At 35.1% G+C, this 18,670-nt stretch overlaps 1 protein-coding gene across 10 annotated transcripts in view; it reads right to left on the bottom strand.

The window, feature by feature from the left end:
* SCN3A (sodium voltage-gated channel alpha subunit 3) overlaps nucleotides 1-18,670 on the bottom strand; it is a 121,149-nt gene that overhangs the window by 74,947 nt on the left and 27,532 nt on the right. For 6 of the 10 annotated variants that reach the window (XM_070357803.1, XM_070357814.1, XM_070357807.1 and 3 more), the window contains exons 3-7: nucleotides 14,095-14,408; nucleotides 8,598-8,716; nucleotides 7,017-7,106; nucleotides 1,440-1,568; nucleotides 856-947 (exon numbers count right to left, since the gene is read on the bottom strand). In XM_070357803.1, coding sequence (XP_070213904.1) covers nucleotides 856-947; nucleotides 1,440-1,568; nucleotides 7,017-7,106; nucleotides 8,598-8,716; nucleotides 14,095-14,358 — 694 coding nt within the window. In that variant the 5' untranslated portion in view covers nucleotides 14,359-14,408. Of the gene's footprint in view, nucleotides 1-677; nucleotides 770-855; nucleotides 948-1,439; nucleotides 1,569-7,016; nucleotides 7,107-8,597; nucleotides 8,717-14,094; nucleotides 14,409-18,670 lie in introns of those variants that run through there. The other 4 variants (XM_014478348.2, XM_070357819.1, XM_005896160.3 and 1 more) reach the window with 2 other exon arrangements.

Genomic DNA, 18,670 nt, shown 5'->3' on the forward strand with positions numbered 1-18,670 from the left:
TGGGAAATGAATGAAGAGCAGATTTTTTTTATGAGCAGTGTGCTTTTGGGAGGTTTAAAATGAAAGGGTAAAGTATCTAGGCAGGAAGTTTTTTGTTTTTTTTTTTCATGTGTAGTTTTATGTGCTGCCATGAACATGTAAAGACAAACTTGCAGTTATTTTTCACGTCACATTTTGTGTTTCAGGAGGCTGTTTCTCTCCAACCATTTTTTAATACTAGCTTTCCAAGTTGCAGTGGTTTAGAGGAGAAAAGAATTTTAAGATAATAAAAATCCCATGCCATGTAGTACATGCCGTTCAGTAATAATCTTTTCTCCTTTGTAAGAGGAGATCCACTTTCAAAATATATCTGCAGTAAATGGGAAAATCTAAATCAGTTAGTAAAGCCATGATAGCAAAGCTTTTATAGGATGTAAAAAAGAAAACATTGCATCATAAATGCACAAAAAAGTGGGTGAGAAAGAGAGCAAAACTAGTATTTTGTATAGACACCTCATGCAAGTCTCTGTTAAACTCAAAGGCTGACTTTATAAATCAATATTTAATTTCATTTGGCATTCTTGAAAATAAAAAAACAAACATAATAAGCCACAAGGCTCATGTCACATGTGTAATTTCAACCTCAGTATTATTATAGTGTATTTAAAGTCAGCCTCGGTGTTTAACCTAGCTCTCACCTGGAATGACTGAAATTGTTTTCAAAGCTCGGAGAACTCTGAAGGTTCTCAACGCTGAGACATTGCCCAGGTCCACAAACTCTGTCACATATCTGTAATAGGGAGTTCACACACAAACACAATAACAGAAAAGTTGGAGATATAAGGGGTCTACCATCTTACACCAGTTTCTTCTTACCTGGAATTACAGAAATAGTTTTCAGAGCTCTCAAGACTCTGAAAGTTCGAAGAGCTGAAACATTGCCTAGGTTTACAAATTCTGTTACATACCTGTAGAATTAAATCAGAGTTACTGATAGTTTTGGCAAAGTTTATACTACATAAAGAATGAAAAGTGGGTTGGTTTGGCATATAGAGCCCCTTGAATTTTACGGAAATGCTAGACTTCAGGGTGCCATGTGCTAAAAGCTGCCTTTAAGGAATAAAATTTTGTTGCTTTATTTCAATACAGTTTTCACTAATATGAACGTTTGTTTGCAAAACTAATTAAAGTACAGTTGGTGGTATTAAATTTATAGTCAATGAATAACTTCATTTTGATGAAGTAGAAGACTATGACATGAAAGTAATTCCATTTATTGCTCATTTATCAGATACATTTACCTTGCAATATATATTCTAATATGTATTCTCAAAATATATGAGGCATATAGTTAATTTGGCTAACAAGCAAACTCTACATTTAAAATATGTCACAACAACCTGTTTTATGCTACAACTGTTTCATGCCTTTGAGCTTAACATGTTTTTAAAAATACTCACGCCATGACTATGACACTGAAATCCAGCCAGTTCCATGGATCACGAAGGAATGTAAAATCTTCTAAGCAAAACCCTCTTGCCAAGATTTTTATAAGTGACTCAAAGGTATAGATTCCAGTGAATGTGTACCTAGGAAAAGCATCCAAACAAAAATTAACAATTTCATTCGAACTGTTAAAATACAGCAAATCTGATTCTTTTGTGGTTTTTCAGTTCACTAAGATGGAATTCCTTATTCCCACCTACAAAAAAATCTACTAGTTTAGTCTTACGAGTAAAGGGTTAAACTGAAGAGCTAATACCTTCTACTAAGAGTTTGATCTTGTTTAAATATTTAGGTTTGATAGTAATAGTTTCATGTGTTTTATGGATAATCATCAGGCTTGATCCTCTAGAGTAACACTGTCCAACTGAAATTTAATACAAACTACATATATAGTTTTCAAATTTCTAGTAATCAAATAAAAAGAAGAAATGAGTAAACTTAATTTGCATGTTATACTTTATTTAAACCAATGTGTCTAAAATGTTATCTCTTCAACAATTAAAAGCAGCCACATTTCAAGTTTCAAATTTCAAGCTGCATGTGTCTACCTTCTCCCTCACTAGACAGTGTAGCTCTAGAGCTAACATTTCTTGGATTTGTTTATTTATAATAAAACATTTCATTCAGACTTCTTAAATGATTAGAATAATTTGGGGGATATTTTATGTATCTAATATCAAAAATGAACTTCCCCTTTATATCTATCCTTAAGATTCAGGCATAACTCTGTAAATCTGCTTCTCTTATACACTCACCAAAAATGTTCAGTTCATTAGTGTTCTATGTGTGTGTGTCTACACAATTATCAAAATTCAGGGATAACAAAATTCCTGAGTATAACCTCACATCAGTTACTATCTCTATGCACTTGGGCCAAATCAGTTCAGTTCAGTTGCTCAGTCATGTCTGACTTTTGTGATCCCACGGACTGCAGCACGCCAGGCCTCTCTGTCCATCACCAACTCCCAGAGTTTACTCAAACTCATGTCCATTGAGTCGGTGATGCCATCCAGTCATCTCATCCTCTGTCATCCCCTTCTCCTCCTGCCTTCAATCTTTCCCAACACCAGAGTCTTTTCAAAAGAGTGGGTTCTTCACATCAGGTAGCAAAAGTATTGGAGTTTCAGCTTCAGCATCAGTCCTTCCAGTGAATATTCAGGACTGATTTCCTTTAAGATGGACTGGTTGGATCTCCTTGCAGTCCAAGGAACTCTCATTTAAACATGCTCAAATTCAAATTTCAATCCCTCAAATAGTGAAATACTTTTCTATTTGCTTTTTGGTAGAGCATTACCAGCCCTCTCCTTTGAATGTTGACAATGTAAGTTATTTCTGTTTCTTCCAAAAATAGTTGGGAGAGAGTATTTGTTTTTCAACATTGAATTCTTTTTAAAAAGTATAATCTAAGTTTGTTCTTCAGATTACTTCACTCAAGCCACAAAAATTGAATTTACTTTTATTAAAATTCACTATATTTTCCAGTCTACTAGTATTTTATACATGAAAAAAAAAAGGGAAATTATTTTTTCAGGTTTTTTTTTTCTGTAGAAATTTCTTTCTTATGAGGGAGCAAAGAAATCACAGGAAAATGTATGTCAGAATCTTCATGTCTAGCTTTCCTAGGAATGTTCTTTCTCCTTTTTAAACAATGCAATTGATTTCATGAAGAAAAGAATAATTCCTGTCTTTACTTACTATGAAGTAGCTGATTTTATTAGGAAGAGAGATAATTTCCAATGCCAAGCTTATGGTTACTTGTGTTTTGGTTTGAATCTTTGTATATTTACATATAATCGCCATGATATTTCTGTTTGGAGAGATTCCTAGCATTGCAGAAGACCATAAAAGACAGCTCCCATCTATGTTCTGTTTATCATATTAGTAGATAATGCCCTATGGTTTATGCTAGGCAATTCTAAGTTATTTACAGAGTTGTTAGGAGTTATTTACAGAATTGTTAGGAGTAAGATTTGGAGGAGGCATTGGCACCCCACTCCAGTACTCTTGCCTGGAAAATCCCATGGACGGAGGAGCCTGGTGGGCTGAAGTTCATGGTGTCGCTAAGAGTCAGACACAACTGAGCAACTTCTCTTTCACTTTTCATTTTTATGCATTGGAGAAGGAAATGGCAACCCACTCCAGTGTTCTTGCCTGGAGAATCCCAGGGACAGGGGAGCCTGGTGGGCTGCTGTCTATGGGGTCGCACAGAGTCGGACACCACTGAAGTGACTTAGCAGCAGCAGCAGCAGTAGGAGTAAGATTAAAGTCCCTACTCCTATTTCTGTTTTGGGGAAAGGAAGAAAATTTGTGGGGACATTTGGAATATATCGTGAGTGTTGATAGCTATTCAAGGAAGAGGGTCTTAGAGCTTAACATTTAAGACAGCTTTGCACAGGACAGGTGTTCAGATATACCTGTTAGAAAGCTAGATTGAATGCGTCAGTGAGAATCAAGGAGGACCTTGATTTTTCCTGGCTCTGACCCCACTAGGTTCTTAATCATGTTGTTGATTCTGTCCATGTTACAAGGTGTTTTCCCCCTGTAATTTTGATATTTATAGAAATGATTTGCCTTACATATTATGACTCTCACTGTATAATATGGTCCTTGGGATGCCATCTCTCTGTATAGGGAAGATTTCTGCTGTCAGTTACTTGTATTTTCCTGTCAAAACTGACTTCTCTTTTCATTGGACTCTGTTTTTTTAAGGTTTTTGTTGTTTGTTTCTTTTACTGTAATCACTAATGTTTTGCTTATTTTCCTGCTGCCTTGCTGTCAGGTGACTAGAGATAATTGATTAGGAAACCTGTGCAAAGTTTTCCAACTAAACAGTGTAAGTCAAAAGCTTTTGTAAAGCTGACTTTTCATAATGGATATAGGCATCTCTAAAAATAACTTAAAAGAAAACTGCATATTCAAATAATAATATTTGTGTCCCCTTTACCTGTCTTTTAATAACATTATATAAATAAATTCATACATGTTTAAGTATGTCAATAATTTATGCAGGGAAAAATACATACAGAATAGTTTTATACAGGTATATCCACTTGTTAAGCCCCAAATGGTAACTGAGAATTCTGTTAAATGGCTTGCCTCAACATAAGAACTGGATTCTCTACTAAAATGATTTCTAGGGAGCTTTTTCAATCTACTGTCAAAAAAGTCTTTAATTTGTTAAATCACTGATGAATGATGGCTTAGAATGATTCTGTAAATTCTCATAGAAATCTACAAAAAACAGAAATGAAAGTGTCAGTATTTGTTATAATAGCTTATCTCCTATTGGACATTACTTTAAAAATATAATGGTAAAAACATACAATTTTCTTTTTCACTAAAACAAATACCTGATCATTGTATTAGCTTATTACATAAATAGACTGTCCAAGCTAAACACCTGTTTCACTAAAAAAAAAAAATAAAGCATGTTTCTTTCACAAATAATCTTATATGTGATTGACAAATTGGGGAATAATGCTGTTATAATGCAAAGATTTTTAGTTAAAGCACAGTTTTCCTCAGCACATTAATGTTTTGAAATAATCAGGGGCACCTTTTCCTTCACACTTACATACAATATCCTAAGCAATAAAAGACCTTAATACTACTGTAGAAAAATCGACAGATGTTCCTTCTTTCGTGCAAGCAGGGTGTAGTTTAACATGCCCAAAATACTGTGCTTAGACCTTTCCCTCTGTATTAAAATACTGAATCAAATGTTTTACTTTGATGATATCATTGCCAGGGTCTCCATTTCAAGGCAGGAAGGACAAGGCCCAGGTCTAAGACTGCAGAGAGGTTGCTGGCTCAGGCTTTAGGTACAAATGTCCACAGAGATTTAACTGGGCCAGTGTCTTTTTATTGGGACTGTTATGTTTTTTTATTAATATTCCAATTACAAAGTTTTAAAAGTTTTGAGAGATCTGTCCATAATCATGTTTTCTCCTTAAGCCTTGTTATTATTTGAATATGGTTTTGCAAAGACATTTTGCTTCCTTTACAGATTTGTGATGTTTCTAGTACACATGTGTGTCTAAATAATCTATGTATCTTAATATAACTAAATATCAAAATAACTTAAACACCTAAGTATGTTTTTTTTAATGTACCTATATAGTGTATAAATGAATTGCCTAGTGATATAGAGCTAAACACCTAAATCAATTTTATCAGAATATAACAGTAGTAGTAATATAGTAGAATAAAATAATTTTATTTATGCTCAAATGGTAATTGTATTTTATCTAAAATGCATAATTGTGATTCAATCTTAACTTTTATGATAAATGATTATTTAGCTTCAGTTCAGTCGCTCAGTCATGTCCGACTGTTTGCGACCCCATGAATCGCAGTACGCAAGGAAGGCCTCCCTGTCCATCACCAACTCCCGGAGTTCACTCAAACTCATGTCCTTCAAGTCGGTGATGGCATCCAGCCATGTCATCCTCTGTTGAACCCTTCTCCACCTGCCCCCAATCCCTCCCAGCATCAGAGTCTTTTCCAATGAGTCAACTCTTCACATGAGGTGGCCAAACTACTGGAGTTTCAGCTTTAGCATCATTCCTTCCAAAGAACACCCAGGACTGATCTTCTTTAGAATGGACTGGTAGGATCTTCTTGCAGTCCAAGGGACTCTCAAGAGTCTTCTCCAACACCACAGTTCAAAAGCATCAATTCCTTGGTGCTCAGCTTTCTTCACAGTCCAACTCTCACATCTATATATGACTACTGGAAAAACCATAGCCTTGACTAGATGGACCTTTGTTGGCAAAGTAATGTCTCTGCTTTTGAATATGCTATCTAGGTTGGTCATAACTTTCCTTCCAAGGAGTAAGCATCTTTTAACTTCATGGCTGCAATCACCATCTGCAGTGATTTTTGAGCCCCCCAAAATAAAGTCTGACACTGTTTCCACTGTTTCCCCATCTATTTCCCATGAAGTGATGGGACCAGATGCCATGATCTTCGTTTTCTGAATGTTGAGCTTTAAGCCAACTTTTTCACTCTCCACTTTCACTTTCAGCAAGAGGCTTTTGAGTTCCTCTTCACTTTCTGCCATAAGGGTGGTGTCATCTGCATACCTGAGATTACTGATATTTCTCCCCACAATCTTGATTCCAGCTTGTGTTTCTTCCACGCCAGCATTTCTCATGATGTACTCTGCATATAAGTTAAATAAGCAGGGTGACAATATACAGCCTTGACGTACTCCTTTTGCTATTTGGAACCAGTCTGTTGTTCCATGTCCAGTTCTAACTGTTGCTTCCTGACCTGCATATAGGTTTCATTTAATAACCTTTCTTAATCAAATGCTATCATTTGTTGAAAGAAATATCTATCTCATAGGAGAAATACGCCCCCCCCCAAAAAAAATTCCCTTGTTTTTCCATATTATGCAAATAATAGTTTCTTAGAAGTGTTTAGTTTGACTTCAAAAAGTGGAAACCATAAGTCAGACCATAATTAAAAGGAGATTGCTAGAGAATTTGAGTGTGCATTTCTCATTCCAAGAAATCATTTTTACTTACTCTACATTCTTTGTCCAGTCTGGAGGATTACTCAAGGTCATAAATACACAGTTGGTCAAGATAGTGCACATGATAAGCATGCTGAATAAAGTAGATTATAGTTAAGGAACAAATGCTAGTATAATTTTGTGGCCATTTACAAATAATCCAATGCAAAGAAACCAAGTTACCTGTAAAATTAATTTTACTTATTTGTTTTAAAACAATGACAAAGAAAAAAACGAAACTCCGAAGTCTATCATATATTCTTTGTATTCTTGGTTCGTTGTTTTTTTATTTTGCATCATTCCCTCACAAAACTGAATTCAATAGAAAGAGATCTCTGTTTGAAGCAAATGGGAATTTTCTAGTGTAAGTCTAAAAGTTATACTTCAGCTACCCTTTAAAATTTCCACTGATGGACAAAAGGTTAATGAATGGAATATAATAAACCTGAGAATGTATATCCCTGTGTATTCAAGGATTACATTGATTGATTCTACTGTAATTAGGAACTCTAGTAGCCGTACAGTGATGGAACTTGTCCCTTTAGCATTTACCACATAAGAATAAAGGGAGAGACAAATTTTGCTAATGAGCTAGTTTTATTTTCTAGCTTTTTATTTTCACTTGCGAGTATAGGAACTTATCAGGACATTTAATTATCTTTCTGTATCTTGTCCTTACCATACCTAAACACACACTGTTTTTAAACCTTTCTAAGAATTAGCTGTAATGATTTCTCTTAGAATTTCAACCCAGACTTCACTCTAAGAAAACTTAGGATTACATTTTTTGAAGTAAATCTTTCTGTTTTAAAATGTAAATACTTTCCAATAGCAAACCATGGACTGGGAGAATTCAAAAGCACTTCAAAGGCTATCCGTCCTCTTTTCCCTGTCTCTAGGTCAACCCTGTGTCTTTTGTCTCTCTTTTAGTTTTTATGTTGACCTGTTTTGAATGTTTGTATAAGATGCCTATTTTGGATCACTGCCTCTGAAGATCATCTAGTTTATTATCACTTCTTGAGAGTTTTCTTGAAATCCACACCTATTATGTCATTTTACATAAAGTTTTTGACTATCATTGTAGGTAGTTTTAAGTTCAATGATTTTTAAATAGATGCTATCAATCAGATGCATAGTAGTTTAATAAATATTTACTGAAGGAAGAAAAGGAGGAAGGAAGGAAGGAAGGAAGGAAAGTCCAGGTGATGAAGATACAGAACCAATTAAGGCAAAAAAATTTGAACGTTTGGAATATAGATAATAATACTAAGCACAGGAGGCTATGCTTCTTTAATGATGGCTATATATGGTCTAATTGAGGTTAATAACAGTTTGAAGGAGATTTGCTGTTGTTCCTGCTACACAGTGTGTTTCATTTACTATCATAGTTTTCTTTTTACTACTAGAATCATAATTGTCATTCTACAATAATCTTGTTATAAAGAGCAGAAAATCAGTGAGTACAATAGATTAAATAACAAGGTTATCAATTAATCTGAAAGAATTATATATATATATATAATAAAAAGAATGACATTCTTTATAAAATCAGCTACTAGAAACAACATTTAGACAATTCACATAAAAAGGATATGAATGTACCAAAATCTTAATAGCAATTTTCCTAATAGGGTTTAGTGGAGTTAAAATATACAAGGCAGAGGTGGCACTGAATCGGAAAATTGCCTTCCCTTTATTCAATACTATAAAAGTCTGAAAAAGAACACATGAGAAAAAATTACTAGATTAGACATGTGGCTTATATGAAGAGCTTACACACATAAAAACTTTTTACCTGATTTATTTGAACTTGTTTAAGCCAGTTTGTATAAGTATAAACATATTAGATATCATTTTTTCTCCCCTAAATTAACATATAACTACAAATAAAGATACAACGTACTATTATCTAATCTGTCTCTCAGGTATCAATTTCCCAATACAAACTGATGATCCTACACAAAATTTGTATCAAGTTGTAAATTAACTTTGTGGACTCTAATTCTATTTAAGGCTTACCATCTGTCCCCAGTTTTGGTAACTTTTCAGATTATTCTGTACATACTGGTATTAAAATAATCTTTTATAAATATTTTAATTATATCAAATCTTTTAACTCCAAAGTTTATGAAGCTATTTTCCCTGTGGTAGTTGTCCTACTTTAAAATGTTCAAACAGGCTGAATAAACTGGTTTTGCTGGTTGTATAGATCTGCTGTAATATGAGAAGGACCAGCCGCATTAAGAATTAGTCTGAAATGCATCATTTCAAAGGGCATTCTGTCTCTAAATTCCTATGACCTGAACCCTATAATCATCAATTTAGCATTTAGGCTGGGCTTTCCTGGTGGCTCAGATGGTAAAGAATCTGCTTGTAATGCAGGTCCAATCCCTGGGTTGGGAGGATCCCCTGGAGAAGGGAATGGCTACCCACTTCAGTATTCCTGGGACTTCCCTGGTGGCTCAGATGGTGATTACCTACTAGGTCTCTCTGGAATCATCTTTTTGGTTTGCTTCGCACCAAAGCACCTTTGTTCCAGCCAATTCAATTCACTTGTCAATCCCACTTACTATCAACTTCTCACTCTGATTCTCAAGATGAGTGTCATAGAATCCTAGAGGAAGGAGGCACCTGAGAGGTCGTGTAATGCAAACTTACTTTTGTCCAGATCCATAACAGATCTGACGATAAGGTGCCATCTACAATGACCCACTCTTATATCAGATGTTCTTAGTTCTGTCCACATGTTAGAATCTCCTGGGGTGATCTTAAAATTGCTGTTATATGGGATCCACCCAAGAACAACAGAATTAATTTCTGGAGGATGGGCATAGACAATGGTATGTTAAACATTTTCCCCTAGTGATTCTATATGCAGCCACGGGTTGAAAATCCCTACTCTCCAGGAATGTCATCAGCTGTCAAAATCATCTCCACCATTATGTCTTTCCAGATAAATCACACTGCCTTTTGATCACTCCCCAATTGTTTCCCTTTTCCAGTAAGTCTTAGTATATTAATATACACACATTGGCATGCTGCTTGTAATTATAGCAGCAATTATTTGTAGAGTTCATTCCACTGAGGACTAGCTTAGAAGTTGTTATAAATCGTTGAGCATAAAGAACCAGTTAGCTACTTTTTTTTTTTTCATTTTACACAGCATTTAATAGCCTGGTTTGCAAATAAACTCTTTTCAATTAAATGTGAGTTTACCTTTAAGTTGCTATTTACTTTTAAGATATCTATTCTATATAACCGTTTAGTTATGAATATGTTTTCACTATTCTCAAGTTTTACACGATCAATTTGAATGCCATTAAAATGCATTGTGATGTTGCTTATATGATTAAAGTAACTAAGGGCTGTATCCTAGACATTCATGTTCACTGACAACATGCTCTGTTTGAGTAGAATATTGTGAGTATGATATTTACATTTAATGAATAGAAAATATTTATATATAAGTGTAAAGCATAGAGAAAGCGACCTCCCTGCACGTTGCCTTTTTGTATTCAAGACCATAGACCTAACCAACTATTTTCTATGAACTGTCTGTAGATTTGAAAAATGCTCTGATAAGGGAAAATAAGCTGTTCTTTACTAGCACTGAGATTATTCACAAGGGAGAGTGGGCACTGGGATGCCTGCTCTTGAAACACAATGCATTAAAGGATTTTTGAATTCATAGGATTAAATCATTTAATATTATAGTCAAGCAATCTGGGTCTGTTTAGATATTCAATGATAGCAGTAACATGTAAAGTTTACCACAGTTTAAGGTGCATTTACTCATTTTTTTTTTTAAAACAATATCCCTGAAAAAGCCAACTGTAACATTGAGAGGATTTTATTTTGAAAAATTTCCAAGGTCAAAGTGAACAGAAATGAACTGTTTCTTTAAACATGGAAGCCTCTCCTCTTCCCATAAGATTAGCCTTTGCAGTACTAATGGGATTAAAAATGACATAGCAAGGGCATCTTCAGTGAATTTACTGATTCTGGAATAAAGGAGACCTTAAGAACACAATCCCAGTTTATTTCTGGAGAACAACCCCTCACAGAAAGAAAACCTTGAGTTCTGAGAAGTGAAGAATAAAGGGTTGTTGTCCTGTATGGTAAACAAATGACAAGAAAGGCATTTGAAATTTGGGGCTCTTTTGTTGAGAGATATATTGAAACTGAAAATTATTGGAGAGAATGACTGATAAATAGAGGAGAGATCAATAGTGTCAATTCCAAAATCTGTTCTCCAATAAATAGTAAGTAATGATGTGACTTAAGAAAATAGTACTATATATTGCAACTAAGGTGATGAATGTTATATCTGAAAGTATGTTAAACTGGTTATTATCTACTTTGGAATGGTGCTTGCTTCTTTTTTCCAGGTAAATGTACATTTTACCGGTTCACTAAAGGTTTTACTACTTAAGGCAAGAATAAGTTCTCTGAGTAGAACCATATCCATCAGAGAATTGAAAATTATATAACTAATTTTTAAAAACATTTTCTTTCATTATATGATAAACACAGTATATAGCTTTGCTTAGTGATTAAGAGCTCTGGAGCCTGACTGCCTAGGCTCACATCCTGATTCATCACTTACGGAGTGTTAACTTTGGGCAAGTTACGTAACCTCTCTGTGCTTCACTTCCCCATCTATACAATGAGATAAATGTAGTACATGCCTTGTTTTTTGTTGAATGTTACATAAGTTATACGAGTTAAAGCACTCAAACAATACCTGACAAAGTATGAGCATAGCAAATTTTAGCTATTACCATAATCACTGTCACTAGTCTCAAGTTTCATTTGATCAATTTGAATGCCATTAAAATGCATTGTGATTTTGCTTATATGATTCAATTAGGTATGCAAAATTATAACATTAATTGATGGAATCAAAGTTTCATAATGCTTTATAATTTTAAGACACCTTTCACCTGCAATTATTCCATATAATTAACAAGCTTTATACCATATTTTAAATTCCAGAACTTCTCCATTAGCTTCTTACATTAGCTCCTTCTGTCCCAAGAGCTATTTTCTTCAATAGCCCTTCATCCTTCACCCTTATAGACTCATCATAAAGGAAAGCAGGGCAAACAACAGTATACACTCTGGATGTCTCTTAAAATGAGTCATGGCCATTATGAATAAATATGGGTTCCACTCTTGTTGTCAGACAGGGAGGCAATAAAAACTGACTTTGTTAGCACATAGAGAGCAATTCTGTTTCCTAGCGGCAGACTCACGTTAACCAAGCTTGAAAGCCTGATATAAAGTTAAAATGCCAATCTATTTATATACAACCAGATAGATCACTGTCACATGGGTTGGAATAATTGCTGTAGCAGAGCCAGCACATTCTTTCCTTTAAGCAGATGTATGGGAAGACGAATTATAATAAGATACTCTTTGTTGAGTGTGGAGTCCAAATAAGCTGACTTAATTAATTAATATGGATGTTTGATGACATCTCAATTAAGTGGCACAGTGTAGGCCCTCCCCAGTGTAGTGACTTTCTGAGAGGAAAGTACTTTCAGGACTACTACTAACTGAAAATCTGTCTCCCTGAAAAAATGTTAATATTTTTCTTCATTATTCTCTTTTGCCCCTCCTTAATTTTACCAATTCCCTATCTTAAGGATAGGTAAAATTCCTTTCTTTAAGTAGCAAATACTTTTAATCATGTCAAAGTATAAGTCATACTGTCATCTCTTGAAGGCATCTTTGCAAATGTATAGCTTGAATCAATAATTTCCAGAGGAGAATTTTCTTCTAGTTTCTTGGGGAATATCTCACTTGCATCATCATATGTAATAATACAGTAACTAAATTTCAAAATTTTCTTTACCAATTCTATAGTAAAGTACTGGAATAAATTATTTTTAGAACTATATGAATATATATTATATGCCACCTTTCATGCAGCTAGTTTAAAAGGAAGCAGAAAGAATCTGTACTTTAACATTATCCTCTGTATGTACATAGTTTCATACAATATGTACATAGTTTCAGAGCAATAGGGCTAGTTCCAGGTCTGAATGGTTGTCAGTTCCTTTAGCCATCGTTGATCTTATAAGCTGTATGCTGCTTAAAGAATACAGTTTCTTTAGCCATTCCTTTTAAAAGGGCTGGCTTTGACTAATAAAAGTGCTCATTTTTTCCTTTAATCTGTAAGCCAATAACTCTTGGCGATATTAATGTTCCTTTAGTTTCTACATGGGCCAGTTTTTATGTCTGTGAATGTGAAATATAAATCATGGTTGTAAGCTGCCAAAATACCTAATTAGAGAGCACACAATCTATCATGAATTCTTTATACTTCCTACAAAATACTGCACAGTTGGTTTAACATAAAAAAACTAGCTAATTCTGACAGAATTATATGGTTATTATAGTATTAGAAAGACACAGTCATAATTGTTGATTTAAATCATATATAGTTGGAAAAACTTGAGTTTCTGTTTCTGTTTTTTTGTCTTCTGTTCTTGACATTTTTTTTTTCTGAGTGATGTTTTAACAACATATAAGTGTTCTGGAATCTAGCCTGTCACAGATTAAGTTTAAGAGAAACTCCCAATCAGGTTACTGGACCCCCAAAAAATGTATCTTTGGGTGAACATTTTTTTCTATCTTCCTATAGGAGGATGCTAAATAAAAGATTATTTATTACCCTTTAGACTACAAATGTATCGTGAAGAAACCTCAAGTCAAAGAACTGAAAACTAAGGACATGTGCCCTGTAACTCTTCTTTCACACAGCTATTATTCTGTTGTCTACTGTGTGTTTAAACATGTCACCAATAACAGATGTTTTGCTTTGTTGGTGTCAATTTTAATTTTGTCAATATCAGTGGCTGTGAAATTGTAGAAATGGTTCATCTCTATATCACTTCACTTTGGCCAGATCTTGACTTCCTTTCTTACGTTTCTGCTCATTATATTGTACTTAAAAATAAGTGGAAATAAGTGTTATAAAATCTTAAACAATAGAAAACTTATGGTGCAGGGTATCCATGAGCCCCAGAAAAGTGTATTAAAGTTCCAAGTTAAAGACTTATGGGAAGGATAAAATCAACACTCACTTTCTTATTGATATAGTAGGGGTCCAAGTCCTCCAGCGGCTCTGACACCATCCCTGGAGGGATGTCTCCGTAAATGAATGGAAGATTCTTTCCAGCCTCCAAGTCACTGTTTGGCTTTGGTTCGTTCTCTTCATCATTGTCTTGTTCTCTCTTGGGTTTCTTGGCTTTCTCTTCTGCAGCACGTTTTTCGATAGCAGCAAGAGATTCTCTAGTAAAAAGGCGGAAGCTTTCAGGTCCTGGGGGTACCAACAGTGCCTGTGCCATCTTTTCATCCTGCACATTTAATTACGTTTAGCTTCTTGCATAAGAATAGCCTGCAATTAAAAAAAATGCATGAGGGTTAGGAAAGCAAGAGAATGAGAGAGATTAAGAAAATCAACCAAAATGTTATTTAATATTTCTTGTATTAATTATTTTAATGTAAACATTAAGTAATGCTTTTCATGCTGCACTACAAATTTTAACTTAGAAATATCATTCAGTCTAATTTTCAATAAGACTTTATATGTCTGTTCTGATACCTTTACACCAAAGCATAGTAAACATTTGGTAAAGATTAGTGCCAAGAATGCTTGTCGATAAGATTACTTAGGGACCCATTATTTCTCTCCCTCCTCTTTTTATCATATCTTACTAACACTCCAAAGAAAAATATCCTGGTGACAATATAGTGATATACTGCAGACTCATAAAATCTCAGGGTAGGAAAAGAATTTTGTGTAACCCAACCACTGTTCTAATTACCAGCATCATTGAACACTGGTTCTAAGGCAAGGTCTGACTGTCAGCATCGACAGAGAAGTCAAAGCTGTTTCCTTTTAGCTTTTCACTTAGGTTCCTCCTGAGGTATCTTCTGAAGCAATGCAGAATGTATTTACTTTTCCTGTCTGCTCCTCTTTAAGTATTCCAGGACAGTTTTCATCTTCCTGAATCTTTCATTTGGTGTAGGGTTGTAAAGGGATGGACTACGGAGCCAGATTCCTTCTTTTCTAAACCCTGGCTGTCACTGTTGAGCGGCATGACTTTAAAAATGTAACCCCTCAGTGCTTCAGTCTTCATCTATAAAATGGGGATAATATGAGTACTGAACCCCCCAGGTTAGTAAGGAATTAAAAAATTAATTTGCATTAAATATTTAGACTAGTTTCCAGAATTAGCAAGCGTTGTGTTAGTGTCAGTGATCGTAATCTAATTATCTTTAGTTCCTTCCTTCAACCTTTTTCTCTGTTGCGGTTTCAAGCATCTTTGCAATTCAAGCCACTGTTCTTTAAATAAGGTCCTAACTTGCTGGAACTACAGCTAACTGTGGAGCTTCAGGAATGGACTGGGGAGTGCAGAGTACAGGGGCACATTCACACACGCCTACCCCATGGCTGGAAGAGGAATGGAGGAGACAAGGCAGACATGCGGAGTGGACTTGCTCAATTTCCCAGGGGAGGGAAGAAATTCTGTCTGCTGGAAATGTGACAGAACTGTCAGAAATACAGGAAATCAGCTAAATTTTGAAACATGAGTTAGCAGTTATTTTATTTTGCATTGTGCCAAGAATCTCATTTTAAAAATCCATATAGAAAATAGAAACAATAACAATGAAATGCAATGAGTACATCAGCCATCTTGTAGAATGATCTACAACCATGGCATCAGAATAATCATGGAAGTCATCTGTGATATTTCCCTATCCCCAGACACCTACCTTCCTCTGCCCCGACACTTACTCTAGTCACCATAGTAGTTTATCCCTAAATGGCATTCTAATTCTTGGCAGTTCGTTGCATGGAGATAGTGAGTTTCCAGACAAGGAGAAATTCTAGATCTTATAGTGACATAAGAAAAATAGTGACTCAAAAAAAAATGTGTTTTTGGAGTGTATATCTGAATTACTGGCTCCCAGGTCTGTCCCAATGACAAAAAACTATTTTAATACCTATGTCTTTCCATTGAATTCATATTCACAGTATGATACCATCATTATATTTCCTGCTATTATGAAGGTATATTCCAGATAAGTTATAAATTGTCAGACTTGTCAAAAAATTGTGCCATATCCCCTACTAGTTCTGAAAAAAGAACTTCTGATTTGTGATGGGACATCAAGTGGTATATGGATCAGAAGGTTTGGGAACAGGTATTCTGTTTTACTTGAAAATCAATCAGCTCTCTATTTTGTGCCTTCTAAATTCATGGTAGATGCACAAAGTATAATTAATGGTTTCAGCCATTTTATGTTAAATCCAATGGCGACATAGTCATCTCAACTCTAGGCAGCTGTGGAATAATCACAGCTTTTGGACTTTTCAGTGGGGAAGGAGTTTGCCTTTAACTCAAAGCCTTAAATAACCAGGTATGTGTAATCCACCTGTCTCTTATCACCTGTCTTGAATTGAATGGATAAGGGTTCTTCCCAAGTGCTAAATGAAAATGACAAAGCATGAGAAAAATATCTTTAAAAATTTCTGTGGAACTTGGCTGCTCTCTTAAGGGACAAGAAAGGTTGCTTTTGTAGTTAAGCATTCACTTGAAGTGATTTTGGTTTCTTTATTGACAGTGGGAACCTTGCCGCAGTTGGTTTCAGAGTCTGTGACTACTGAGTTTGTGGTATTGAGTTTGTCACTTAATCTTCCTCAGCCTCTTTAAAGCACCTGCTTGCCAATGCAGGAGACAAAAGGGATGTGGGTTTGATCCCTGTGTCAGGAAGATCCCCTGGAGTAGGAAAATGGTAACCCACTCCAGTGTTCTTGCCTGGAGAATTTCATGGACAGAGGAGCCTGGTGGGGCCCCCGGTCCATGGGGTTGCAAAGAGCTGGACACAACTGAGCACACACAAGCAAGCAACCTCATTGACATTGAAACACCTTATCATATATGTGACAACACTTTTCCATAAAGAAATAACTACTTTTACTCATTTAATTAGAGTCTCCTGGCTCCTGAGTTCTAAAATGAAATTATTTTAAACATATCTAATGTAGAAAATCTTCCAGTAATCTTTATAAATGACTTTGATTTCTCTGAGATGACACACAAAAAGGTACCATCACAAAATCATGACAATTTATTTTAAAATAAATAATTTACCTTCATTCACTTATCAGGGGCCAGAATAAAGATCTCGAGTCTTGATCAAAAGGAAGTAAAGACGTCTCTTTGAAATTACCATGCTGGTGTCTCTAAATCCCGAGAAGACAGTCCAGCTCTAGACTCTCAGCTTTTTGTCTGCAAGGAGACCTAGGGTTTGCTCAGTATTTGGGTAGGCTGAGACATTAAAGATTATAGTGAACAGAGTTTCTTGGGGCTTCACCTATAGTGTTGCTGTTTAGAAACCTCTCGTAGTTCTTCAGTAGTTCTATTTTAATTTTTTTCTATTCTTTCTTGTTCTTTGTGAGCTTATTATACTGAGCTCTTACATAATTTTATATTCCTATTAGGACAGACTTTAAAAAATTAATTCCTGCTGATGCCTTGGTGTGGAATATCTATTATTAATGAATATATATGCATTATAATTTATTAAAACACATCAAATTTTCTCTAGAACTGTCCTTGCAAGGACAAAAAAGGAGAAAAGATCTGAGGAGATGATCTCTTTGATTAAAAACTCTAAGTTTGTTAATGTGTATCAATAAAACAAATGCATCCTTCTGTTAATCAAGAAAGACTGTGGTTCAGAATATCTTATTACAGGGATGGATGACAGAATTTCAAACCTGGAAGGAAACTTAGGGTCATTTATTTAGGAAATATTTATTGAGGGACCACTCTGTATCAACACTGTGCTTGAACTAGGTACCCATAGTCTCTGCCCTCAAGGAATTGACTGTCCATTGGGAAAGACAGATTTTTATACTAATAATTATAATATAATCTTATATAACTGGTTATTGTCTGAGGTGCATTAAAGGGAGGAGTTTATTCTACCCAGGGAAGGGCATGGTTAAGACAAGTTTTCCTAAGGAAGTAATATTAGGGTAAGTTTTGTAGACTGGTTGGAATTTGACCAGCTAGTTGTAGTGGTGGTGGTAGATGGGGGAAGGTTGGGAAGAAGCCATATTAGTAGAGACCTATTAGGTAGGCAGGGGGGAAGCATGTATATGGACCCAGAAATAACAGAGCATGGATTGTTTGGGAAGAACTAACTATAAGAAGTTCATTATGGGTGGAAGTCAACCTGCCTAAAAGGGAGGGGAAAAATAAAGGAATGGAATTTATGCAGGATATAGATCACCAAAGGCCTCATTCAGCACACTAAGGAAAGCTGTAGGTGGGACACGCATGATCACTTTAAGATTGGAAAGATGGTGGCAGTATGAAGGATGGACAGATAGGGAGTGATCCTAGAGCCATGGTTTTTAAACATTTTGGTTTCAGGATCCCTTAATGCTCTTAAAATTATAGGTGACTTCAAAGAGCTTTTGTTTAAGAGACTTATCTATCCATATTTACTGTACTAAAAATTAGAATAGAAAATTTAAAAACATGTCTTGATTAACATAATATGTTTACATATAAAACAGATTTTTAATGAAAACACCTTAATATACCAATCATGTTTCAAAATGAAAAGAATTGAGTGAGA

The sequence above is a fragment of the Bos mutus genome, chromosome 2 (assembly GCF_027580195.1).
Source record: "Bos mutus isolate GX-2022 chromosome 2, NWIPB_WYAK_1.1, whole genome shotgun sequence".
NCBI classification, from domain to species: domain Eukaryota; kingdom Metazoa; phylum Chordata; class Mammalia; order Artiodactyla; family Bovidae; genus Bos; species Bos mutus.